This window comes from Manacus vitellinus, unplaced genomic scaffold (assembly GCF_001715985.3).
Source record: "Manacus vitellinus isolate BGI_N305 unplaced genomic scaffold, ASM171598v3 scaffold_0_pilon, whole genome shotgun sequence".
In the NCBI taxonomy this organism is placed as follows: domain Eukaryota; kingdom Metazoa; phylum Chordata; class Aves; order Passeriformes; family Pipridae; genus Manacus; species Manacus vitellinus.
The window spans coordinates 27,977,289-27,999,699 of NW_021938789.1; the positions used below are offsets into that span (position 1 = coordinate 27,977,289).

Here is a 22,411-nt window from a genome sequence, read left to right on the forward strand (position 1 = left end):
GTCAGGCTCAGGAAGAGCCTGAAAAGAACATCTCCCTGCCTGCTTTTCCAAAATGATGGATAGTATCGGAAAAAATTGTCCCCTAATACTTTCATATGCTCCTAGTGGAATAGGGGATTTATGCCCGCTCCTCAATAAGACATCTGAACGACATCAGAAATTGATATGGAATGCGGATGAGCAGTCTCCATCATTCATTCATTTACTGTTCCACATGAGGGAATTGTGCTTATGATGCCTGCTGACAGTTCACAGCAGCAATGGAAACCATTATTCATACTATGGTAAGCAACGAATACATGAAGAAAAAGGGATCCAGTTTTCCAGTGCGTTCTGTGGATTCAAAATTAGAGGCTTTGATGCATCACCACTTGTCTTTGCTCATATCTCATATTAACAGACAGGTATGGCAAGGGGCAACTTCTTTCCCTTCAGAGATTCAGATAATGTAATGGAAACAACATGCCATTTTAGGACTATTAACCCACTTTGCACTTGGAGGCAGAAATGATGGCAAAGGAGCTGTCTAGTACTTATGTCAGCAGAGAGCATAGTCTTCTGCGGTTGGAAATACTGGACCTGCTACCATTTTTTTCCTTTGCTACTCAATATCTCCCAAAGAACCAAACAGAACTTGAGCAGCACTGATGCAGCAGTGGAAGAGCATTGAATCTTGAGGTTCCTGTACCTCATACCTCTTAATAGCTTTTCCCAAAGGTCATCTTGCAAATGCCACTGAATTGTCCAAGTTTTTGTAACCACAGGAGTACACTTCTCATGTTTCTTTAAATACATTTTCAGGTTTTTTTGTAATCATGGAAGTACAGTAACAAGAAACAGAAACATACACATATATTAACTACAACTTAATTCTGTGAGCATATAAGCCATTATTTGTACTTGTAAATTGAGAATCACTAATCATTATCACCAAGATGAAAGGTCAGTGCATTGTTTATAGACTACTTAGTATTCACATTTGATTATTTGAAGATCACCGTCACAGAAAAATTCTGTACTACTAACCATACACAAAAAACCATCTAACAGTCTTTAACAATTCTCTTGGATTTTCTGTCTGCCTTCAAATTTCTTGAACTTTTCATGGAAGAGGTATCCATCACTCAAAACCATATAAATACCCAGTAGTTTAAAATTCCAGGTGCGAAATTCATAGTCAATGTCTGTTCCTTTAAGAAATGACAGAACAGATGAGATCTGGGGCAGTGCACCTTACAAGAACATCAACATTGTTAAAGCATGCATGAGGGATATGGAAGCCTCCCCAACTTCCCTAACACAGAACTGGTACTTCAGGTTACTTACAGAGATGTATGGTTTAAATGCTTAAGTATTTTATTCTTTACTAGTTTGAATTTTAACTCTCTCTCAAGGAATTTTATACACACAAAGGAAAAAAAAAACGGTCTGTTGTGGTCATGATTATAGAAAATGATAATGATAATGAAAATTTACTGATGAACCAAAGCTGCACCCAAAGTTGAAGACTGACTCAAAAGAACTCCCAGATAAATTTATTTATCAGAAACGTTGATCTGAGTATTATTAATGATAAAGCAAGTGGATAAAACCAGGGCAGATAGTACTGTTTTACTTAGCTGTTATTCTGCTGGTCTTAACAACACTAGACATTTTAAATGTCTAGCTAACAGTATAAATCCCTGTAATAGGGAAAGGAAGAATTTCCCTTTCAGGCTCAAAACACGGTAAGTACACTGGCTGATTCCTCCACCCTGCCTAGGAATGTCCCTCAGGGCCTCCTGTCCCAGAAGGCTTGCAAACCAGTTTATTCTGGAGGGCTTTCTGGAAGCTAGAAAGGAGTTTTAAAAATAACTAACCCATCCTCCATCTCTGCCTTCAGGTTTACTGGCTTAGGTACACAGTAGCCAGAATTCACTACAGTCAAGGGAGACAACAAAGACTTTTAAATGAGAGCCTAGATTAAGAAATAATCCAACTTGAGCAAAGAAGAGATCCATACATGATGCTGTGGAGCATTCTGATGCCAAATATTTTGAGTTATTCATAGAAAACTATAAACAAACAGAAAAATATTCCACATTGCAAGCCACTGATCAAGGACCTTGAGGAAATAGATCAGGAAGGACATCTGAAGAAAAATACTGCAGTGAATTTTGACAACTATACATTACAAGGCATAAGTAACAACTCGATATTGTATCTCCTGAAAAATGCACGATAAAGACTTGAAAAGAAATATTACCTTTGAATTAGCCAGGTAAATATGCCAAAAATGCTGCATACCTGGAGACATGTTGAAAATTATAAGGTATCAATTATTACGTCTACTGGTGGATACTTTATATCTGAGTGTTATTTTATATTCTGATGTCAAGAAGATTAAAATGGTGAAGTGCTTCTTTCTAATTTTTTAGTAAAAATAAACAGATTTTTGGACATGTATCACACATTCATAATAACAAACAACTTCTTTACTAATACACTGCTGCTTTAAGAAACTGTGCCTTTCAGCTTTTCCATTTTTATCATCCCCATCTAGACTGCCTGCTGGCAAATCAGCAGCATGTTGGAAAGGGGTGAGGAACATGAAGATATATAAGTGTGAATTTCATGAAGTCTGTTGCTCCCTCCATGCTATATACTTTTGGCCAGTAAAACAATGTAAGTACTTAGCTCCAAAACACCATGTCGCGCATCTCACCCCAGTAGCAATTACAGCAAGAGTCCAGCTGTAAAAAGCTGATGGAGATGCTGTGCGGATTCGAAGAATCAAAAGCGCAATTCATTAGAAGTGCTTCACTTGCTTTCCAAAGCATTTTCGACGCTGGTGTACACAGAGAGACGTGTGCAAGGTCACCCCTATCCTTGCTTTTTCACTGCTCAGCAGAGGACAAGCTACCAGAGAGTAATCCAGAGAGACTCAAGAAATACCACAGATAGTATTTTAAAGCTTTCCTAAACACACTGTAGGACACCACTGAGGGAGCATTCGACAAAAACACCTTGTGTTTTTTTGCATTTAAGAATGAACAGAAAAACAAGCCACTGTACACCAATTACTAGCAACAAAATCAAGGGAAAGCTTTACTCTGCTTTGAAGCTTTCTGAAGGAACGTAAAGACTCAACAAGCAGGAGTTGATATTTTGTACTCAGTGGCAGCCAAGTCAGCCTTCTGTATATTCAGTTATCATAACATGCTTTATTACAAATAAATTCCATTATATGTTGTTTGAATAGCTACTGCACTGTTAACTTGAAGCTTCAAGAAATGCACACGAAATAATATTTAAGAGACTATTTCTTGTGGACTCTCCAGATTATGGCAATGATGGGCCAAGTTTACTGCTGATTACTGCAAAAGAGTACCTATCAATGCAAAGATGAGTTGGATTGATGGCATAATTTACAGTAACTGACTTCCTTTTAATTTGCAAGTACCCTGCACTTACAGTATTTCCAAAATGAGGGCTGTGGTTTTTTTTTTAATGACAACAAAGTATCCTGTTACATAAACACAACTGTTCTTTGACACTGTATCTTGCTGCTAACTGTTATGGGATTTATCTTCAAGAGAAGAATAGCAATAAAGAGGCAAATTAATTCCATTTTCTGTAACCGTAGCAGGGATACAAATGTAAACATACAGAATTCCCATGGAGAGAATATTTTTAGTCTTTTGTAATAAATAATCAGCGACTTAGCAGACAGAAACATCCTTATTTTTTTTCTCCCCCCTCCTGGCTCAAAGAACATACATCATACCTATGAATTCTAACGATTAAAATAATTCTACCAATTACTTTCCTGCATTCCAGTATGCATAGTCAAGTATGTAATGCAATAAACTATGCCTGAATGGTCTGTTTACCCCACAGCAAGTTACAAGGAAAACTCTTTCCCCTTAAAGGACTTGTCTCTTTGGAGCGTGCAGGCTGGCAAAAAGCCAAGGGAAGCTGGTGCTTAAGCAACCAAGACTGAGCAGTGCCTGTGTGCATTGCAATCTCAGCCAACCGCAGTAAATGTTATTGGAGTTTTTGTGCTGTAAAATTGCTGCTTTCATGCCCACTGCATCTGACAATAGGAATCCTTGGCCTTGCATGAGAAAGGAAGGCTGATGTGCCTTCCAGTCAGATCTCTGCATCCTTAAAAAGTAGGGTTACTACTCCTGTGTACTCCTAATGGGTTAGTGACAAATAAATTCATGTCAATGCTACATCAGACATAGAAAGATACTTTTGTGTATGAGGTAGAAGAGCAGAGAAATCATGCTTTAAGCACAGTCCTTACGCTATTAAAACCAATGACAATATTAAAAAAGATAAAGGATGTTAAATTAAAGGTGTCAAATGTTTAGCTGTTTACTTTTCAAAGCAACTTGGAGATAAGCTTTGTTTTCCCAATCATCCAATGCTTAGCTGTTTTTTTTGCTTAGTGACTCAAGTGCAAAATCCCTAGTATTTCTCCTTTGAACTAGTGCTACAAGCATCTGCCAGCAGAATTTGCAAGAGTCCTGTTTAGTTCTAGCAAGCGGCATGTTTAAAGCCCTAAAATATTGTCCTCCAACTTACAGTTATTCAGAACAAAGTTCAAGTGGAAGCCAAAAGCCAATGAGGAGACAAATCAGAGAGTTAAAAATATTAGACCTTTCCCTGAAATAAAATAATGACAAATCATAAACAACAGAGTTTAATGTGATGATGTGACACACTTGCACCTGCTCCTGATCTCATACAAGATATTTCACACACACAGAATCATACACACATAATCAACTAGGTTGGAAAAGACCTCTGAGATCATCAAGTCCAACTCATGACCCAACACCACCCTATCAACTAGACTATGGTATTAAGTGCCACATCCAGTTTCTTCTTAAATACCTCCAGGGACAGTGACTCTACCACCTCCCTGGGCAGTCCATTCCAATGTCTGATCACTCTCTGTAAAGAATTTCTTTCTAATGTCTAACCTAAACCTCCCCTGGCACAGCTTAAGACTGTGCCCTCTTGTCCTACTGATAGCTGCCTGGGAGAAGGCAGCTACACCTGGCTACAACCTCCTTTCAGGGAGTTCTAGAGAGTGATGAGGTCTCCCCTGAGCCTCCTCCTCTCCAGGTTGAACAACCCCAGCTCCCTCAGCCCTCCTCATAGGGCCTGTATTCCAGTCCCTTCATCAGCCCCACTGCCCTTCTTTGGACATTCTCTAGCACCTCAATATCCTTCCTGAACTGAGGGGCCCAGACCTGGACACAGTACTCCAAGTGTGGCCTCACCAGCGCTGAGTACATGGGAAGAATCACTTCCCTGGTCCAGCTGGCTACACCGTTCCTGATACAGGCCAGGATGCCATTGGCCTTCTTGGCCACCTGGGCACACTGCTGGCTCATGTTCAGCTTCCTGTCAATCCAAACTCCCAGGTCCCTTTCTGCCTGGCTGCTCTCCAGCCACTCTGTCCCCAGTCTGTAGCGCTGCACGGGGTTGTTGTGGCCAAAGTGCAGGACTTGGTACTTGGTCTTGTTAAACATCATACCACTGGATTCAGCCCACTTATCCAGCCTGTCCCTGGGGGACACCACTAGTGACCGGCTGCCAACTGGATGCAGCACGTTTCACCACCACTCTCGGCCCAGCCCTCCAGGCAGTTCCTAACCCAGCACAGAGTGCCCCTGTCCAGCCGTGGGTTGCCAGCTTTTTCAGGAGTGTGCTGTAGGAGATGGTGTTAAAGGCTTTGCTGAAGTCCAGGTAGACACATCCACAGCCTTCCCGTCATCCACCAGGTGGGTCACCTGATCATAAAAGGAGATCAGGTTGGTCAGACAGGACCTGCCTCTCCTAAACCCGTGCTGGCTGGGTCTGATTCCCCATCCGGCCTGTAGGTGCTGTGTGATCACACTTAGGATGATCTGCTCCATAACCTTGCCAGGCACTAAAGGTCAAGCTGACAGGCCTGCAGTTTCCCAGGTCTTCCTTCCGGCCCTTCTTGCGGATGGGTGTCCCATTTGCCAGCTTTCAATCATCTGGGACCTCCCCAGTGAGCCCGGACTGGTGATAAATGATTGAGAGCAACTTGGCAAGCTCTTCCGCCAGCTCCCTCATCATCCTTGGGTGGATCCCATCCGTCCCATAGATTTGTGAGGATCCAAGTGGCTCAGCAGGTCACTAACTTCTTCCTCCTGGATTACAGGGGGGCTATTTGGCTCCCCATTCCTGTCTACCAGCCTAGGATGCCAGCTGTCCTGAAGACAACCTGTCTTACTCTTGAAAACTGAGGCAAAGAAGGTGTTAAGTACCTCAGCCTTATCCTCATCTTTAGTAACTATGTTCACCTCCATGTCCAACAGAGAATGGAGGTTTTCTTTGCCCTTCCTTTTGCTATTGATGTATTTATAAAAACGCTTTTTATTGTCCTTAACAGATTAAGTTCAAATTGTGCTTTTGCCTCTCCAGTTTTCTTTCTATGTGACCTAACTACATTCCTAAACACTTCATGAGTTGCCTGCCCTTTTTTCCAAAGACGACAGACTCTTTTTTTCCCTAATTTCCTGAAAAAATCTCCCTGTTCAGCCAGGCCTGTCGTCTTCCCCACCAGCTTACCTTTTGGCACATAGGGACAGCCTGCTCCTGCACCTTCAAGATCTCTCTCTTGAAGTATGTCCATTCTTCCTGGACCCCTTTGTTTTTAAGGGCAGTTTCCCAAGGTACTCTCCAAACCAGCCTCCTGAATAGGTCAAAGTCTGCCCTCCAGAAGTCCAGGGTAGAGGTTTTGTTGATGCCCTTCCTTACTTCTCTGAGTATTGAAAACTCTATTATTTTGTGGCCACTGTGCCCCAGACAGCCTCTGACCACCACATCTCCCACCAGTCCTTCTCTGTTTGAGAACAGCAGCTCTAATGGGGCCTCACCCCTGGTAGGTTCATTTATCAGCTGCAACAGGAAATTATGCTTCATACACTCTAGGAATCTCCTAGGCTGCCTCTTCTCTGCTGTGTTGAGTTCCCAGCAGACATCTGTCAGGTTAAAGTCGTCCAAAAGAACAAGAGCTGGTGATTTTGAAACCTCCGCCAGCTGCTTGTAGAATAATTCATCAGCCTCTTCATCCTGGTTGGGTGGTCTGTTACAGACTCCCACCAGGATGTCAACCTTGTTGGCCTTCTCTCTGATTCTGACCCATAACACTCAATGTTATGGTCACTGACCTCAAGTTCTAGAGAGTCAGGAGACTCTCTGACATATAGAGCCACCCCTTCACCTCTCCTACCTTGCCTATGTCTTCTGAAGAGCTTGTAGCCATCCACTGCAGCATTCCAGTCATGTGAGTCATCCCACCATGCTTCTGTGATGGTGACTATGTCATAGCTTTCCTGCTGCATGATGGCTTCCAGCTCCTCTTGCTTGCTTCCCAAACTGCGTGCATTGGTGTGCACGCACTTCAGTTGGGCTGCTGATATCACTCCTAACCCTGGCTTAGGCTCTTCTCTGGAGAGCCTGGTTTCAAACCCTTCCACCTTCAAACCTAGTCTAAAGCACTTGCACACCATTTGTACCTCTGGAAGTCAGCGTAAGCAGTAGCTGGGTAAAGTTCTCAGCTTTGTAATTTGTAATGAAAATAAACTCTCTACGTGACTATTTCCTTCTCCTTTTACCTTCTGCATTAACTTCTACCATAAATTTCTTACAGCCTATTTTTCTGCACAAGAGCAGTACATCCTTGTTCTAATCGTGACTTCAGGATTCTTCCATTAAACTGTAACAGAATTTAAATTCAAACTCCTTATCTTTCAATTAGGAATGTCTGTTCTGTAATCAAGCTAGTCAAAGGAGATGATGCAAGTGCAAGCACTGGCAAGCATGGAAGGATACATTTTTGACTCTTGTTTATCTATCGTGCCAGGTACATGTTAGTTCATTTTAAGTGATACGACAATTGGATGCAGCATTCCTCCTTTGATAAAACTATATTCTGCTTTTATAGTTCACTGTATTTCAGAATGAATTTATCTTCACAGATTTTCTTAACTTGCATGATTTTTTTTTATGTGATTTTTGATGGGGAAGGGAGGAGCAGAGGAAATGTCTCTACATCAGATCATATCCACAGTTGGCAGGTTGTCCCATCTGGCATGCATTCGAATATAAGACGGATAATTTGTCACTCTGAATCCTCTGATTTGTGAAAAGGCCAAAATCATCTCTGGAAAGATATTTTGCAGCTAATGATACAGGAGGTGTGGGGGAGACTGTTCTTTGAAGGCTACAAAGGCCACAATCTGAGGAGAAATAATTGGTCTTGGCTCTTCTATTAAGTAAAAGAGATCGAAAACGATAAAAATCTTTTAAGAGCAAAACATGACTTACAACAGTCAGATACGAAAACTAATTGCCCACTACTTTGCAAAATTTGATTTTGGAGGGATGAGGGTGAGATTGGGGAACCGTAATTTGCTCTTGGCAAACAGATTGAATGCTTAATTAAACTGAACAAATGTACATTTTTGTACATTAAGGGAACAATGTTGACAGAAGTTTGGCTTAAAAACCAATGAAAGAGGATAAAAAGATGGATTCATGAAATTGAAATCAAATATCAAAAACAGATAAAAAATTAACTGGCTAGCATTCAAGACATGATTTTTAAGTTTTTAAAGCAACTATATTTGCCCCAAGCAAGTGGAACAGATAAATTTGTTGATCTGTACCTGAAAGCTATTTGCCTTCCTGCAGTGTCTGACTTTGGACTTAGGTGCTTCTGTAGCTACCGAGGAAGACACAGTGGCTGAAATATAACTGTCTCTGGCCTCAGGAAAGAAGCCATCATGTATTTTTATAATATGAACTTATTCCATATTTACAGAAAGCTTGTCAAGTGCATCTATTCAGCATCATGGACATTCTGAATTTATGGGTATTGAATGATTGAATGTTTTTACTTACAAAATATTTACATGAGTATGCACATGTCCAGAAGACATTGGCAGTTTTCACTGAGATCTGGGAACCTTATTTTATAATTTTGCAGGATATAAAATGGTTCAGCAAGTGGGAAGGGAAAGTGCCTATTGTGCAAATGATTTATTGTGGAAAGTCTGGACAATTTCAGAGTGAAGTCTGGTCTACAGGACAAATCATTTTCTGTTATGTTTACCCAGGCAATGCATTGCAACATGCAGACTGCTAACATAACACACTTAACATAGCTTAATACGAAAATCTCTGTCATAAACTACCAACTCTTGTATACCTGATTTGAAATGCACACAGGTATTGCTAGAGAAGCTCCAGAAGGTTACCTCAGTCCACAGTCTCCTAAGTGAATGTAGATTTGTTCTCAGCAGTACAAGTTACATTTTTATTTATTTTAATTTCATGTTACAAAGTGACAAAACTTCTGTCACTTCCCTTGGGACAGACTTACATATCTTAATACTGTTAAAGAGTTTTTTCTGATGTGCCTAATCTTTCCTTATTTTCACCCTATTACTTTTAATTGTATCTCTATGACATATACAACATGTTCCATTCCATCTTGGGTTATTAGTTTCCCTTTGCCAGCACTTAATTAGTGCTTAGACTATGCACTGAGTCAAAATTTTAATCTCTTACCTATTCCCATATATTAATACCTCTAACTTCGTAATTGTTTTCATACAAATATATCTGAACAGTAGAATAAATAGCAATAAGAGAATTTGGTAGAAACTTTGAAAAAGCAAGATGCTCAAATTCCAAACTTATATTCCATTGATGCTGTGTCTATGAATCCCCCTTTGCTGATATATTTGTACCCAGCTGAAACTGTACTTGTGAGTCAGACCATGTTGCAGATTTGTCTAATTAAAATTCTCTATCACCATTTCTCCTTAGATTTTTCCTGAATACCCTGCATCTTCTACCAGCTTACATTTTTCAATTCTAATTTTGCTTGATTAGTTTCTGGCCATACAATTAATGATCCTTCCTTGCCCTCTTCTATTAACACTTTGTCCCCAGTTGGCACTCAGAACACTTGCTGTTTAGTATCATAAGGAAATTTTTTTAGTGCCACTTTTACTCCTACATCCATATAACTAATGAGGATGTTAAATAAAACCAAGATTATAGCATTCCCCATGATGTTCTTCAATACAACTCCGCCTATTTGAACTACTATTCTTAATTTATTACCAGAGTTTATTTCAAACCAAACAGGTCTGAGTTAATTTTCCAAGCAACATCTTAAGACTAGTGTCAGACCTGAAGACAAATTGTATGTACTGATACAACAATGACAAATCCTAATTTATCATGAATTTTGAGATAAGAGATTAAAAAAATCTCATTAAACAATGTGGATACCCTCACAGATTCCAGGGAATTCCAGTTCTTAGAATGATGAAAAGAAAAATAAGAAAATTATACTCCATAAGAAAAAAAAAACCTTAACAGCTTTTAAGCATTCAATCTCATTCCCCCAAGTTTGTTTCTTCTGTCCTAGAACATGCCCACCCCCTTCCCCTTCTTTTGTTCCCCAGTAATGAGAACTACTAAGCTGCTGCTCATTACAGGGCAGGTGACAGCTCGGCTACGAACTTCTAGTTCACCAGCACATGTAGGTTCCCTTGTGGAATAACTGTGGCAAAGCAGAGATGGAATAAGATCTGGGCTTGTAGGTACTAAAGGAGGCCTACCAGAAAGTCACACAGCATACTTCCAAGATGTTGGATAAGACTGACTTAATTTGCCATGGGCCTTTTCAATATCTACAGGTTATTTCCAACCTTCTCACAAGAGGAAAGTATGAAAGGGGAAATCACATTTTCCTCTTTCCACCCTCAAAGGAGCTGCAAAGGAAGAAAAGATGCCTTAAAGTCACTTGTGTCTTCCACTAACTTTTAAAGCAGATCCCCTGTGTGTACTTCTTCATAATTCCATTTCATTTGCTTTTGGTGAGGAGGAAAAGGCAGAAGTGAGGCAGCTTGCTCAGTTATGGTGGTTATACATGAATTGAGGTATTTATGCAGAAAAATAAAACATGAGAGTTAGAAGGAAAATCTGAAGTGTAAAAAAACCCTAACAACCCCCTAATGGAATTCACACTTAAGCTCTGTACATGTGTTATATCTGGTCATTCCTGGTACCACGCTTGAGCATTTGGCCCCTATTCTCTTAGGTACTCGTACAAAAGTGGAAGATTCTGACTTTGGCTTCTCTACATTGTGGTATGATAAAATAATAGTAATTTCAGTATGGCAGATACCTTTGTATAACCTGTCCCATCAAATTCTAATAAGTCATGATGAACTGAAGTCCTCAAATTATGTTTATACAAGAATTATGCCACAGTACATTTGGTGTCTGTAGAGTGAGATGTCCTATAATGAGACCTCTGAATATGGAGACTTCTTGTATGTTTTCATTCAACCAGCTTTATCACATTATTTTTTCTCTTTCACAAATTTACAGTCAGAATTATGCTCTAGATTTCCCAATTTTTTTGTTCCTTGAAGGAAACCTCAGCCATTTTGAACTGAAAAACCCATCAATCTCCAATGCCCATGTGGCTGGAGCAAAATCTTGTTTATTGTGCATTACCTGGCAAGACCTTGATCAAGGAAGAGTGAAAACCAGTTTATATTATACTGAATTTTTTTCATATCTTTCCATTAGATAAACTATCATCACAAACTGTTAATAAGAAACATGAGAACCTCATAAAAATTAAATGTTCAAATGTACTATACAAATGCTACTGTGAAATACATATATTTTGCATTTTATGGTTCTCCCATTATATTTCCAATTTAGGGAATTGAATTTGAATTTCTAACTCAGACTCTTCAACTACATTATCAGTAGCAAGCATTAACTATATCCTGTTTTCATAGTCACTGCTTGAACTAAGAATTTAGCACAGTACTTCTCATTATATTAAATTCTGTGTCAAGATAAGCTGGTACTAATTTCAATAAATTCCCCTCCGAATTCTGACTAACTTATAATTTTTCATGGAAAAAGATTAAGAAGCTTATCAAGATGCTTAAATACACACTTCACGTGACTTCTATTATTTATAAGACTTTATGACACAAGGAAACCCTCTACCTCAGTCACATTCAAGAATCCTTTCTTCCCAGGACCTAGTTCACTCTTCCTCTCACTTAAACAACTGTTTACCTTCCCTGCAGACATATTGAGATGTCCCTGTTTCTTATAAACCATTTCACTCTTCTTCTAGAAACATAAAACTAGTAAATTGTTCTGAAGTCAGAAGCCAAACAGGCTGACTGCTGTTAACAACCCATACACTGAGCTGCACTGTGGAGAAGAGGAACAAGTAGAATTAATCAGCGGTGCTATGTAAAGGAAGAGTTATGACTGATGGTCCTAAAATTGATATCCTCCTGAATTTTACGACTTATTAACACAGTGCTTTTAGAGAAATTAAATGATTCTTATTAAACTGTCCACAACAGCCCTCACTTGATCTGAATTTTTAAAGCTACTAGCAATAGCTCCATGAAGACTTTACCTTACATGTGGCAAGCATTTGATAACTCATTTTAGTAATTCTTATTTCTTTTTTAGCTCATTTCTGAAAAGGAAGCTAATTCCCACTGGTTGACAAAACAAACTAATCAGACCCAAAGGCTTAGATTAATATAATTCTAAATACATAATCAGATCCTTTAAATTTTGAGTGAGTTGATCAAATAAACTACATTGATCAAATGAACTCATTCTAAAGGAAAACAAACAGATGTTTGCATAGACTAAAGAGATGTTAATTCAACTTGCTATTCAAATAAAATCAATATAAATGGAAGTAGTTCAATAATATAATTGTTTTAGATCAGTACCTTCAGCAGTGATCCCCGACCTTCTACCAATATAAACATTGGACAAAGTCATCTGGAATTTGGCACTGGAGTTATTTCGTACCCCTTAAGATTAGATAGCATGGAAAGCTTATATCCAGATCCAAAACAAAAAACAACTGATGAAAAAAAACTTCTTTCTGTGAAAGTGTTACACATGCTGCATTATTTATCATTTTAGCTAAAGAAAATACAATATTCAAATAATACTGTACCAAAGGACACAATTAAAATGTATTTACTTTCTAGGGTACATTTTGGAGAGATCCACATACTACAACGCAGTGCTACACAACAATGCAAATCACTGAGTAGAAGAAAGTTGTAGCTAACTCAGAAAATACTTTTCAAATTCTGCTTTTCCCTGTTTTACAAACATACTTTCCCCCCATCAACAGGCCATCAGCATACGATATGGGAAACCAACCGTAAGCAAACCAAGTAGATAATCCAAGCAACATTCATATATGTGATGGGTGAAAGAAATCTTTCTTCTAATAACACAAAGCCTCATCCTGCAATTGACTCCAGGAATGGAAGCCCACTACCAGAACACCTGTGGGCTTCTCCTTATCCAGTAGAAAAGCAAGCAAGCCCAATTTAAATTATAGCAATCACTATATATACAGTATCCATGGTTAGTAAGATGAAGCACTTCTAAAAACAAGTCTAATCTTGTGGAGAAAGATTATTAGCTGTGTTGAATGACCACCAGCACTACCAGACTATGAGTGTATTATATATTATTGATTTAATTTTTGACAGCAGGAACTGCAAGCAGTTCTGCTACAAATATACACTGAAGGGGTGAGTGTATACTGTAGATAGAGGAGATGGGGAGCACAGTGGGAAGAGAGAGGGGAAGGGAAAATGAACATATACTTGCAGAGTATGCCACATTTCCCTTCTGCTTAGCAGAAGTCTTACAAAGAACAACGCTCTCAACATACACCGTGGTCTGAACTTCTGTCCTACTTGTAATCAAATCCCCCTTATTTTGTCCTGCTAAAAGGCCAACACTTGACTTGGCATGGGACCAGATGAAATTAATTTAGCCAGTCTGGAATGAAAGGGGTTAAGGAACATTTCCTGAAGGTCGGCAAACTCTGACTGGCAAGCAACTGTTCAGAATTTCAGAAGCAGCAAAATGCTCAAATCTAGAGGAATGATGAACACTTACGAGCTTCATAAGAGGCTGAGAGATGCAAGGAGATCATCGCAACTATTCAAAATTTTTAGCAGTTTTGTCTTGCTTTTGCATTTTTTCATTTGTAAAGGATGGGTTGGTAGGTACAGTAATCTAAATGTATTGACTTCTTGAACTAAACCAGGCTACCTTTTGGATAATGCATACATTTTCTAACAAATTTCATATTCTTAGACATTAAAGAAAGGAGACATCTTCATAACACACCCTAATTATGACAATGCTTTATCAGGTTTTGGAGTTCTTCACAGATTAAATACTGAGCAAGTTGAACATGCAAAAATAAAGTTATCATTATTAATTTTAAAGATCTTAATCCAAATGCATCAAATTCACACACATGACTACTCTTAGCAGACTGGCCTTTTAGACACAAAACCAAAGTTCCACTCCAACCCAGGAAGAGAAGCTCAAAGCTGGTGTTTTGCTTGGCAAAATAATTCTTTCCAACCAGCTGATGTGCAATTTGCAGAGAAATATTTCTCCAAACTCCCTCTAGTGGTTCATCCATAGGTGAGTTCTTTACAATCAAAAGACAGAAATGGTTCTTAGAAGGTGAAGCAGTTTGTTCTAAGCTTTGCTGACCTACTGAAGAAGAGTGTGAATTAACAAATTATTCTTCCAGTGTGCCTACACCAAGAAAATCTGTTCAATCATACAACAAAAATGAAATCCTGTGGCTATTGTACTTTTGAATGTAAAATTTAAAAAAAAAAGGAAAATTGTGGTTTCTTAGAGCATGATGCATAAGCAGGGACTGGTGTTTTAAGTATGTCACTCCCATTACTTACTCATAGTGGTTGGGAGGATGAGAAACATGGAAACATACATCTCAGAAGCCACCACTGCCTTCTGTCATCACACAGCTCTCTTCCTCTAGAACTTTTTTCTCAGTCTTGAGTGCCCTATCCAGTAACATACAAATCCTGCTCTCCTTGCCTAAGGAAATGAAATGAATGGCTGGAACCTGCTGAACTTGATGATACCTTTTACATTATTCTGAAGCTAAATATCACGACAGTTTAACCAACTTCAGCCTACCTGTTAAAAAGCACAACTAAAGGTTAATCACTTGCTAAAAACTACATTACATAATAAATCAATAATGGTTATGGTTTAATGTAAGTATTGCATGTTAAAATTACTTAAATGAGCTTTTACATATTAGAAGTTATTTTCTACTCTTGCTTATCCTACAGTAAAAAAGAGACATAATCTGTGACATTTAAAGGAAAAGCAGTTTAAAATACAAAGTCATTTTGATATATTTAATTTTTATTAGACAATTTCTTAGGAGGATGGCAAATAAAAGGGTATTTAAACTATGGACAAAGTGTCCTCTTCTTACCATGACCTGGGACAGACACTGGATTAGTACCGGTCTGTACTAGATATGAGCTGGCAGTATAGTCCTCATCTGTATCAGAGTCCTGAACTGGCTGGCTGGCATTATTACTTAATAACCACCTCTGGTTGTCATGGAGATTGGGTGATGGAGGAGGGGAGTGTAAATGTTCAGTAACTGATGGACTAGATGAGGAGGATGGCATGGGAGGACCTATAAAAAAATAAAAAAAATTTTAAAATATGGATCAAGATATTACAAAAAACAAATAGTTTATTTTTTGCATTACCAAAAGATGAATAGTCTATTTCAAATAATAAAAAGAGACGGACAAAGAAAATGACAATTGCCTGTAATAAATTGGTTTAAGTGCTTTAGAAAACATAACACAATGCCATGACTTGATATTTCAATGGACAGTGTCTATCATACAGGGCTTCTTCTTTGAGTGGGACACTTCCATCTTAAAATCTATTTATGACAGAAAATAATACAGATAAGCAAAGAAACAGGACGAATTTTCCAAGCTCACACATAAGGAAACTCACCACCCTAAATTTCTACCATACAAGTTGCTCTGACAGGATTTTTAGTTTTCAGCAGTGTTTCTCAGACACATATACTGTTTAAAAGCTATTAAAATGTTTCACCTGTCAAACTTGTGTCCATCTGCACAAGTTGTTTTAAAACATGCATATAAAATGACTACATCCCATTTCTGCACCTTGAAAGTACTTTAAGGGCACCATGAAGGAAGACAGATTTAAATAAAGCTTTAGGATACCATAACAGTGCATTTAGTCCTTCAATGAAACAATAATTAATCCAGAATAATTTAAACAATAATTTACCCTGTGACTATATGGATTCCTTTAAGTCTTTAGTAAGCACAGATCTTACTCTGAGAGAGTAAGACTGCTGGACTACTTTTGAATAAAGTGTTATGTTGCCTGTAAGTGGGAAATTGTACCAGAATATGAAGTAGCTTTATTACATAATTTATGTTAAAACCAAAATTAGATTAACCTGCATGGTTATCATTCATAATTATGAATCTAAACTTAAAATAGAAGGAAAGGGGTTTTTTTCATCATGTAATGATTTATTTTTATGGTACTCAGCAGTACAGTTATGCTGGAGAGGTGTTGCACTTCTCAATGTTAAGTTTAATACAATAAATCATATTGGCACCAATAGCTTGAATTGCCTTCCCTCCATCTCCCTTGTACACTGCTACAATCATGCTAATTATTATTTTTTCCTTCATATTCAGTTTATCCTATCATGTCATATCTTAAATATCTCTAAAATACATTGACAAGTCCAAATCAATTGGTTTCCCTGACAGTACGCTACACTGATGAGTAGCAACTCAGAATGAGCACCACTTGGTTGCTCTGGCTTACTGAGCTTCTCAGTTCAGAAAACATTGTCTGTCAAGTGTGGAGTGGAAGCATGAGGCTATTAGCAAAGCTCCCACTATTACACTCTGTGGGGATAAATCTCTGCTACTGTCAAAATCAAGCGATTACCACTAGGAAATTATGCAACTTTTAATAAATAAATCTAATTCTGGCAGGCAGGTCCTAGAATCATAGAATCACTTAAGTTGGAAAAGAACTTTAATATCATTTAATCTAACCTTTAACCCAGCACTGCCAAGCCCACCACTAAACCATGTCCTTAAGTACCACATCTAGGTGTCTGTTAAACACCTCCAGGGATAGTGACTCAACCACTTCCCTGGGCAGCCTGTTCCAATGCTTGATAACCCTTTCAGTAGAGAAAGTTTTCCTAATATTCAAGCTAAACCTCCATGCCATGCTGCTAGCTCATGTTAAGCTGGTTGTCGACCAGCACACCCAGGTCCTTTTCTGTTGGGCAGCTTTCCAGCCACTCTTCTCCAGTCCTGTAGCATTGCATAGAGTTGTTGTGACTCAAGTGCAGGACCCGGCACTTTGCCTTGTTGAACAAAGCAAATTGCCTTAGCCTATTGATCCAGCCTGTCCAGATCCCTCTGTGGAACCTTCCCACCTTCCAGCAGACCAGCACTTCCGCTCAACTTGGCGTCATCTGCAAACTTACTGAGAGTGCACTCGATCCCCTCCTCCAGATCATCGATAAGAAATTTAAACAGGACTGGCCCCAGTGCTGAGCCCTGGAGAACTCCACAAGTGACAAGCCACCAGCTGAATGTAACTCCATTCACCACCATTCTCTGGGCCTGGCCATCCAATCAGTTCTTAACCCAGCAAAGAGTACAGTCGCCCATAGCTTGGGAAGCCAGTTTCTCCAGGAGAATGCTGTGGAAAATGGTGACAAAGGCTTTACTAAACCAGGTGGATGACATCCACAGCTTTTCCCTCATCCACTAAGCGGGTCACTTTGTCATAGAAGGAGATCAGGTCAATCAAGCAAGACCTGCCTTTCCGAAATCCATGCTGTCTGGGCCTGATCCCCTGGTTGTCCTGTATATGTTCCATGATGGTACTCAAGATGATTTGCTCCACAACCTCCTCAGCACTGAGGTCAGACTGACAGGCCTGTAGTTCCCTGGGTCCTATTTCTGGCCGTTCTTGTAGATGGGCATCACATTTGCCAACTTCTAGTCACCTGGGATCTCACTGATTGACCAGGACTGCTGGTAAACAATTGAAAGTGGCTTGGTGAGCTCCTCTGTCAGCTCCCTCAGTACCCTTGGGTTGATCCCCATAGACCTGAGTGTGTCTAAGTGGTGTAGTAGGCCATTGACCATTTCTCCTTGGATTACAAGGGCTTTATTCTGCTCCATGTCCCTGTCTTCCTGCTCAGGGGCCTGCGTACCTTGAGGACAACTGGTTTTACTATTGAAGACTGAGGAAAAGAAGGCATTGAGTTACCTCAGCTTATTCCTCATCCTTTGTCCAGTAAAGGATGGCTATTCTCCTTAGCCCTCCTTTTGTTGCTTTCTTGTCACAAAGTTACATGGTCTGCAGAGAAAAGGGAGCTAGCTGTAATATGAGCCAATTTTTCACAAGAAGCCTAGGCCAACCAGCTGGGACACGTATTTCTGCACAGCTTCATCCAGCACTGGCAGACTTCTGCAGCAAGCTCCTCTTTGATTCCAAGTGCAAAGACAGATAGCTATCTATACTGCCATTTATAGAATATGCTGCACCTTAGGAAAAAAACCACCCAAAAACTTAACACACTTTCTAGAGGAATCGTAAATGATGTACATATTCCTTTCCAATTTGTTTTTACATGGAATGAAAGACATCTAAAAATATTTGGTAATATCTGTTACTGAAGTCTTAAACACATTTATAAATCATAAAAATCATTAAGCATGAAAAAAGCCAATTATATTTTCCATACAGCATAGAGGCACACAACACAAAGAATACTTCATTCTAAGAAAAACCACAAAGATACAACTACCGATTTTCTCCCCCTGTTCTGCTTCTTTGGGTATACACCTAGAAAAAATTTCTGTTATTCTGCTTTGACTTTCTTGCCTGTCTTTAAAAAACAGGAAAAGGTCCCATGTTTACTATGTGACTTTGATACAAGAATAAGCTATTTTTCACAGGCAAGTATTTTGGACTTAAGAGTGCTTAAATCTCATGTTTTAGGTCAGTTATGAGGATCAACACACTTTAGTTTGTTGGCATTTTCATAATTGAAAAGACATGACTTCAAATGTACTGAAATACTTCAAAAAAATTATTTCACATGAAAAAGCAAAAAAGATTTGCAGAAAATATAGGCAAACTCCAGCAAGAACAGATTCAACATAGCAATATTTAAAGAGGTGAATAAATTTGCTAAGGAAATTATATGAGTCCCAAAGAAAGTAAAACCCAAAGAAAACTGGTTGTAAGGAGAACATAAAAAAAACCCACCTGAGCTAATAATGGATACATTAAATACACATGTGCAAGGTAATTATGTTAAAAAAATGTGTACTGTTCTGTGCCATGATCAGCACTGATCTAAAAGACGGTGTAAATTAACAGCTGGAAGCAGAGCTGATGTCACATGGAAAAGCTCAAAGGGACAAGTATGATAAGTGCAACCCATAAAAAGATAGCAAATAAACAAGGGTGAAGACTGCCATCAATAGACTGGTAGCATTGCATGGGAATTTCTATATGAAGCATATTAAGGCTTAACTAAGTCTAAGGCTGAGCCTCTGGCAATTGCTGCTGCCCAACACCACGGGTATGAGAGCAGGAAAGCAAAGTGAGGCTGCTGCAGAATGTGGCAAGGACTGAGGACAGAGCAGGGCAGAGCTGTGCCTTTACCCCCAGAGCCTCAGGGGCACTCCCACCTGGACAGAACCCACAGCTTACAGTTATGTACAAGTTTCCTAGAACCTTTCCCTTAAAAAAAGAAGAAAAAGCTATTAGCTGCATGGTGTTACAAAGAATGAATCAAAAAACTGCTCAGCTTTCGTATTTTTTCGGTCATCACATGCTAAAGAAGCACTTTGCTTCAAAAACAACAATGGGCGCATAGATGAACTGCATCTGCACTAGATGTATTTTAAAGAAAATAGTATTGGACACTTTTGGAACACGGCATTTAAGAGAAAAGTAGGATGGAAGAGAAGCAGTAGTAATGATCTCCTGCTGTTGCAGGGTGGGTGGGCTGAAATAGATGACCCAGAAAGTCTCTGAGGAGCCCTAAAACACATGTACTTATGAAAACTTCCCACTAAACTCCTAAAGTTTTTGCTGGCAATATGACACTAAGAAGAAACAAAAACCTTGTTTATTTTCTTTTCTGATTATAATTCATGAGGCAACAAAAACTTTCCTGAACTAAAACATGATCTTGAAAACATGTAAAGCTTTTGTTGTTTCATGGATTTCTTCAATGCAGAACTTTTGTTCGCATACCTAGACTGTCTCTCAAAACCTGCCATAATCAATTTACTTCCATAAGATGCATTGTGAGTTACATACCTTGAATAAATAATTTCACTATAAAAATTTGAAGGGCCATTATTTTAATCTCAATCAGGTTGCATAAATCCTATGCCTAACTTATGTACAACTTCTGATGGCTGCTAAGGCAATGCAAGAGCAGACAGTTCTGTTTAGGCTGTGTAACTATGGCAGAACAGTGCATTTTTCTTTTCATAGTCTTGGCAGCCCATGTCACTGAGACTGAAGGAAAAAAATCCCGTGTCTGCATCTCAAAGACACAGAAGGAGAGTCTTATTTTGAAGTTAGTGGTAAGGAGTACTTACCGACTGTCAATAAGAAAACGCTATTAAATTACAAATTGCAAGGTAGATAGCTCTTTTCTTTACTGAAATTAATGGGATTTTTGTTGGTGAGTTCATGGAAATGAAGATTTCATGTTATATTAAATGCACTATTATGTCATATAAACCCCAAAACATACCCCATACTGTGGAAAAATATGTTATACATATAATGGCTCACTAACAGTAGCTATATATATCCATTTTGTACTTTGCTCCTCACAACAGGAAAGGACAGGTTGTCTATTTTTTTTTTTAATAAAACAGTTTAAGTGATCTTAACTGGGATAAGATCAGTGCTTTTTGGAGGTCAGAAATAACACGTCTTCTGGCTCAGTTAATTAGAAACCAAAACACTTTCTAACATGAAGGACACTTACAGGCCTTCTGAATCAAGCTGAGATGACTCTTTGCAATCTGTTCTAGGACTTCCCAGTGTGCTGAAAGCTGTAACACACTCTTGTTAAGAAGGGCACCTATACCCTCCTAACAAATTTACTGATCACATCAAAATTTCAATTTCCAATGTATCACATGTAAATTGACCCAAAAAAGCCTCATAAAAAAAACCCCAAACCCCACACTTCGTATGTACAACCCTTAATGACCAGATTTTGGACCTCTTCGTCTCTGCATATAATGCATTAAGTTAGTCATTAGTGAGTTTCAATTGTAAACTCATTTTTTATTATGGACTCCCTGTATGCTCTCCAACCTGTATGACTTGGCACTGGCATTTATCTCTCTGCTGGATCCTGCAGCCTTCTGCAGTCAACCTGCAGTGACAGTTATCTCTTAATTAATACTCTACATGCAAATGGAACTACCAAAAAGTGCTGTGGTATAGCACACAAAGAACAATTATTCATTACCAACACAGTTCTTTTTATCTGCTTATACCATAGTCTACCTTTGTAGCTACTGTGAAGAAAGATCTCCCCAAGGAAATACATGCATAGACAGTCTTTCAAATACATACACATATATAAATAAGAGTGTATAAATCCATCTATAGTGAAAAACACTGCAGCAAGAAGAACTATGTACCAAGAATTCTTTCAAAAATATCTTTCAAATGCATAAAAACAATGTTTACTGTCTACTGTGGGTTCTCTATTTAACTGTTTTTGTTTTGCTTTATTTGTACACAAAATGGATAATGACCTTTTTACCCGTGAACTGGGAGGTGTACTTTTGAAATTTCAAATTCTTCTGAGTGCTGATGAACTGTGACTGTATGTCAAATGCAAACCTTAAACACAAATGACATCTAGTTTCCCTAGATTTCCTTGGAAATTTAGTACTTCTAAACAAAACAGATGCATTATCCTGACATGTATTTTAACTCACAAAGTTGTAACTAATTCTGTAGACTGTGAAAGCTGAAACTTTATAAGACTATAATCAAAGGACATTGATTTGAAAAACCAAAGTAATCCATTAGAAAGCAAGAGAAATACTGCCCTGAAATATTGTAATTTTTTTCCCCTTTTGGAAGCGTAGTATAATAACCACAGTCTGTAATATAAAGCTGGTAATTATCTTCTGAAAAAGAGAGAGATTTCTTGAGAAAAATGGTTATGCATTAGAACTGACACTCATTTCTGAAGCAAACACTTTGTGTTTTGAAGCATTTTGATTTTTTCAGAAAGTTAACAGCTGCTGCTCAGCAGATTGCTAAATGAAAAGGAGTGCCCTGTTCTTTCAGGGGTCAGACTGAATGACCACAACAGCTCCTTCTTCAATCCTGA

The 22,411-nt window shown here is 38.7% G+C and overlaps 1 protein-coding gene across 7 annotated transcripts in view; it reads right to left on the reverse strand.

The window, feature by feature from the left end:
- TENM3 (teneurin transmembrane protein 3) overlaps window positions 1-22,411 on the reverse strand; it is a 381,689-nt gene that overhangs the window by 161,118 nt on the left and 198,160 nt on the right. For 4 of the 7 annotated variants that reach the window (XM_018070569.2, XM_018070609.2, XM_018070577.2 and 1 more), the window contains one exon: window positions 15,410-15,619. The exons of 1 other annotated variant lie outside the window; for it this stretch is intronic. In XM_018070569.2, the coding sequence (XP_017926058.1) occupies window positions 15,410-15,619 (210 nt within the window). Of the gene's footprint in view, window positions 1-15,409; window positions 15,620-18,285; window positions 18,376-22,411 lie in introns of all 7 variants that reach the window. 2 more of the 7 variants (XM_018070594.2, XM_018070584.2) reach the window with 1 other exon arrangement.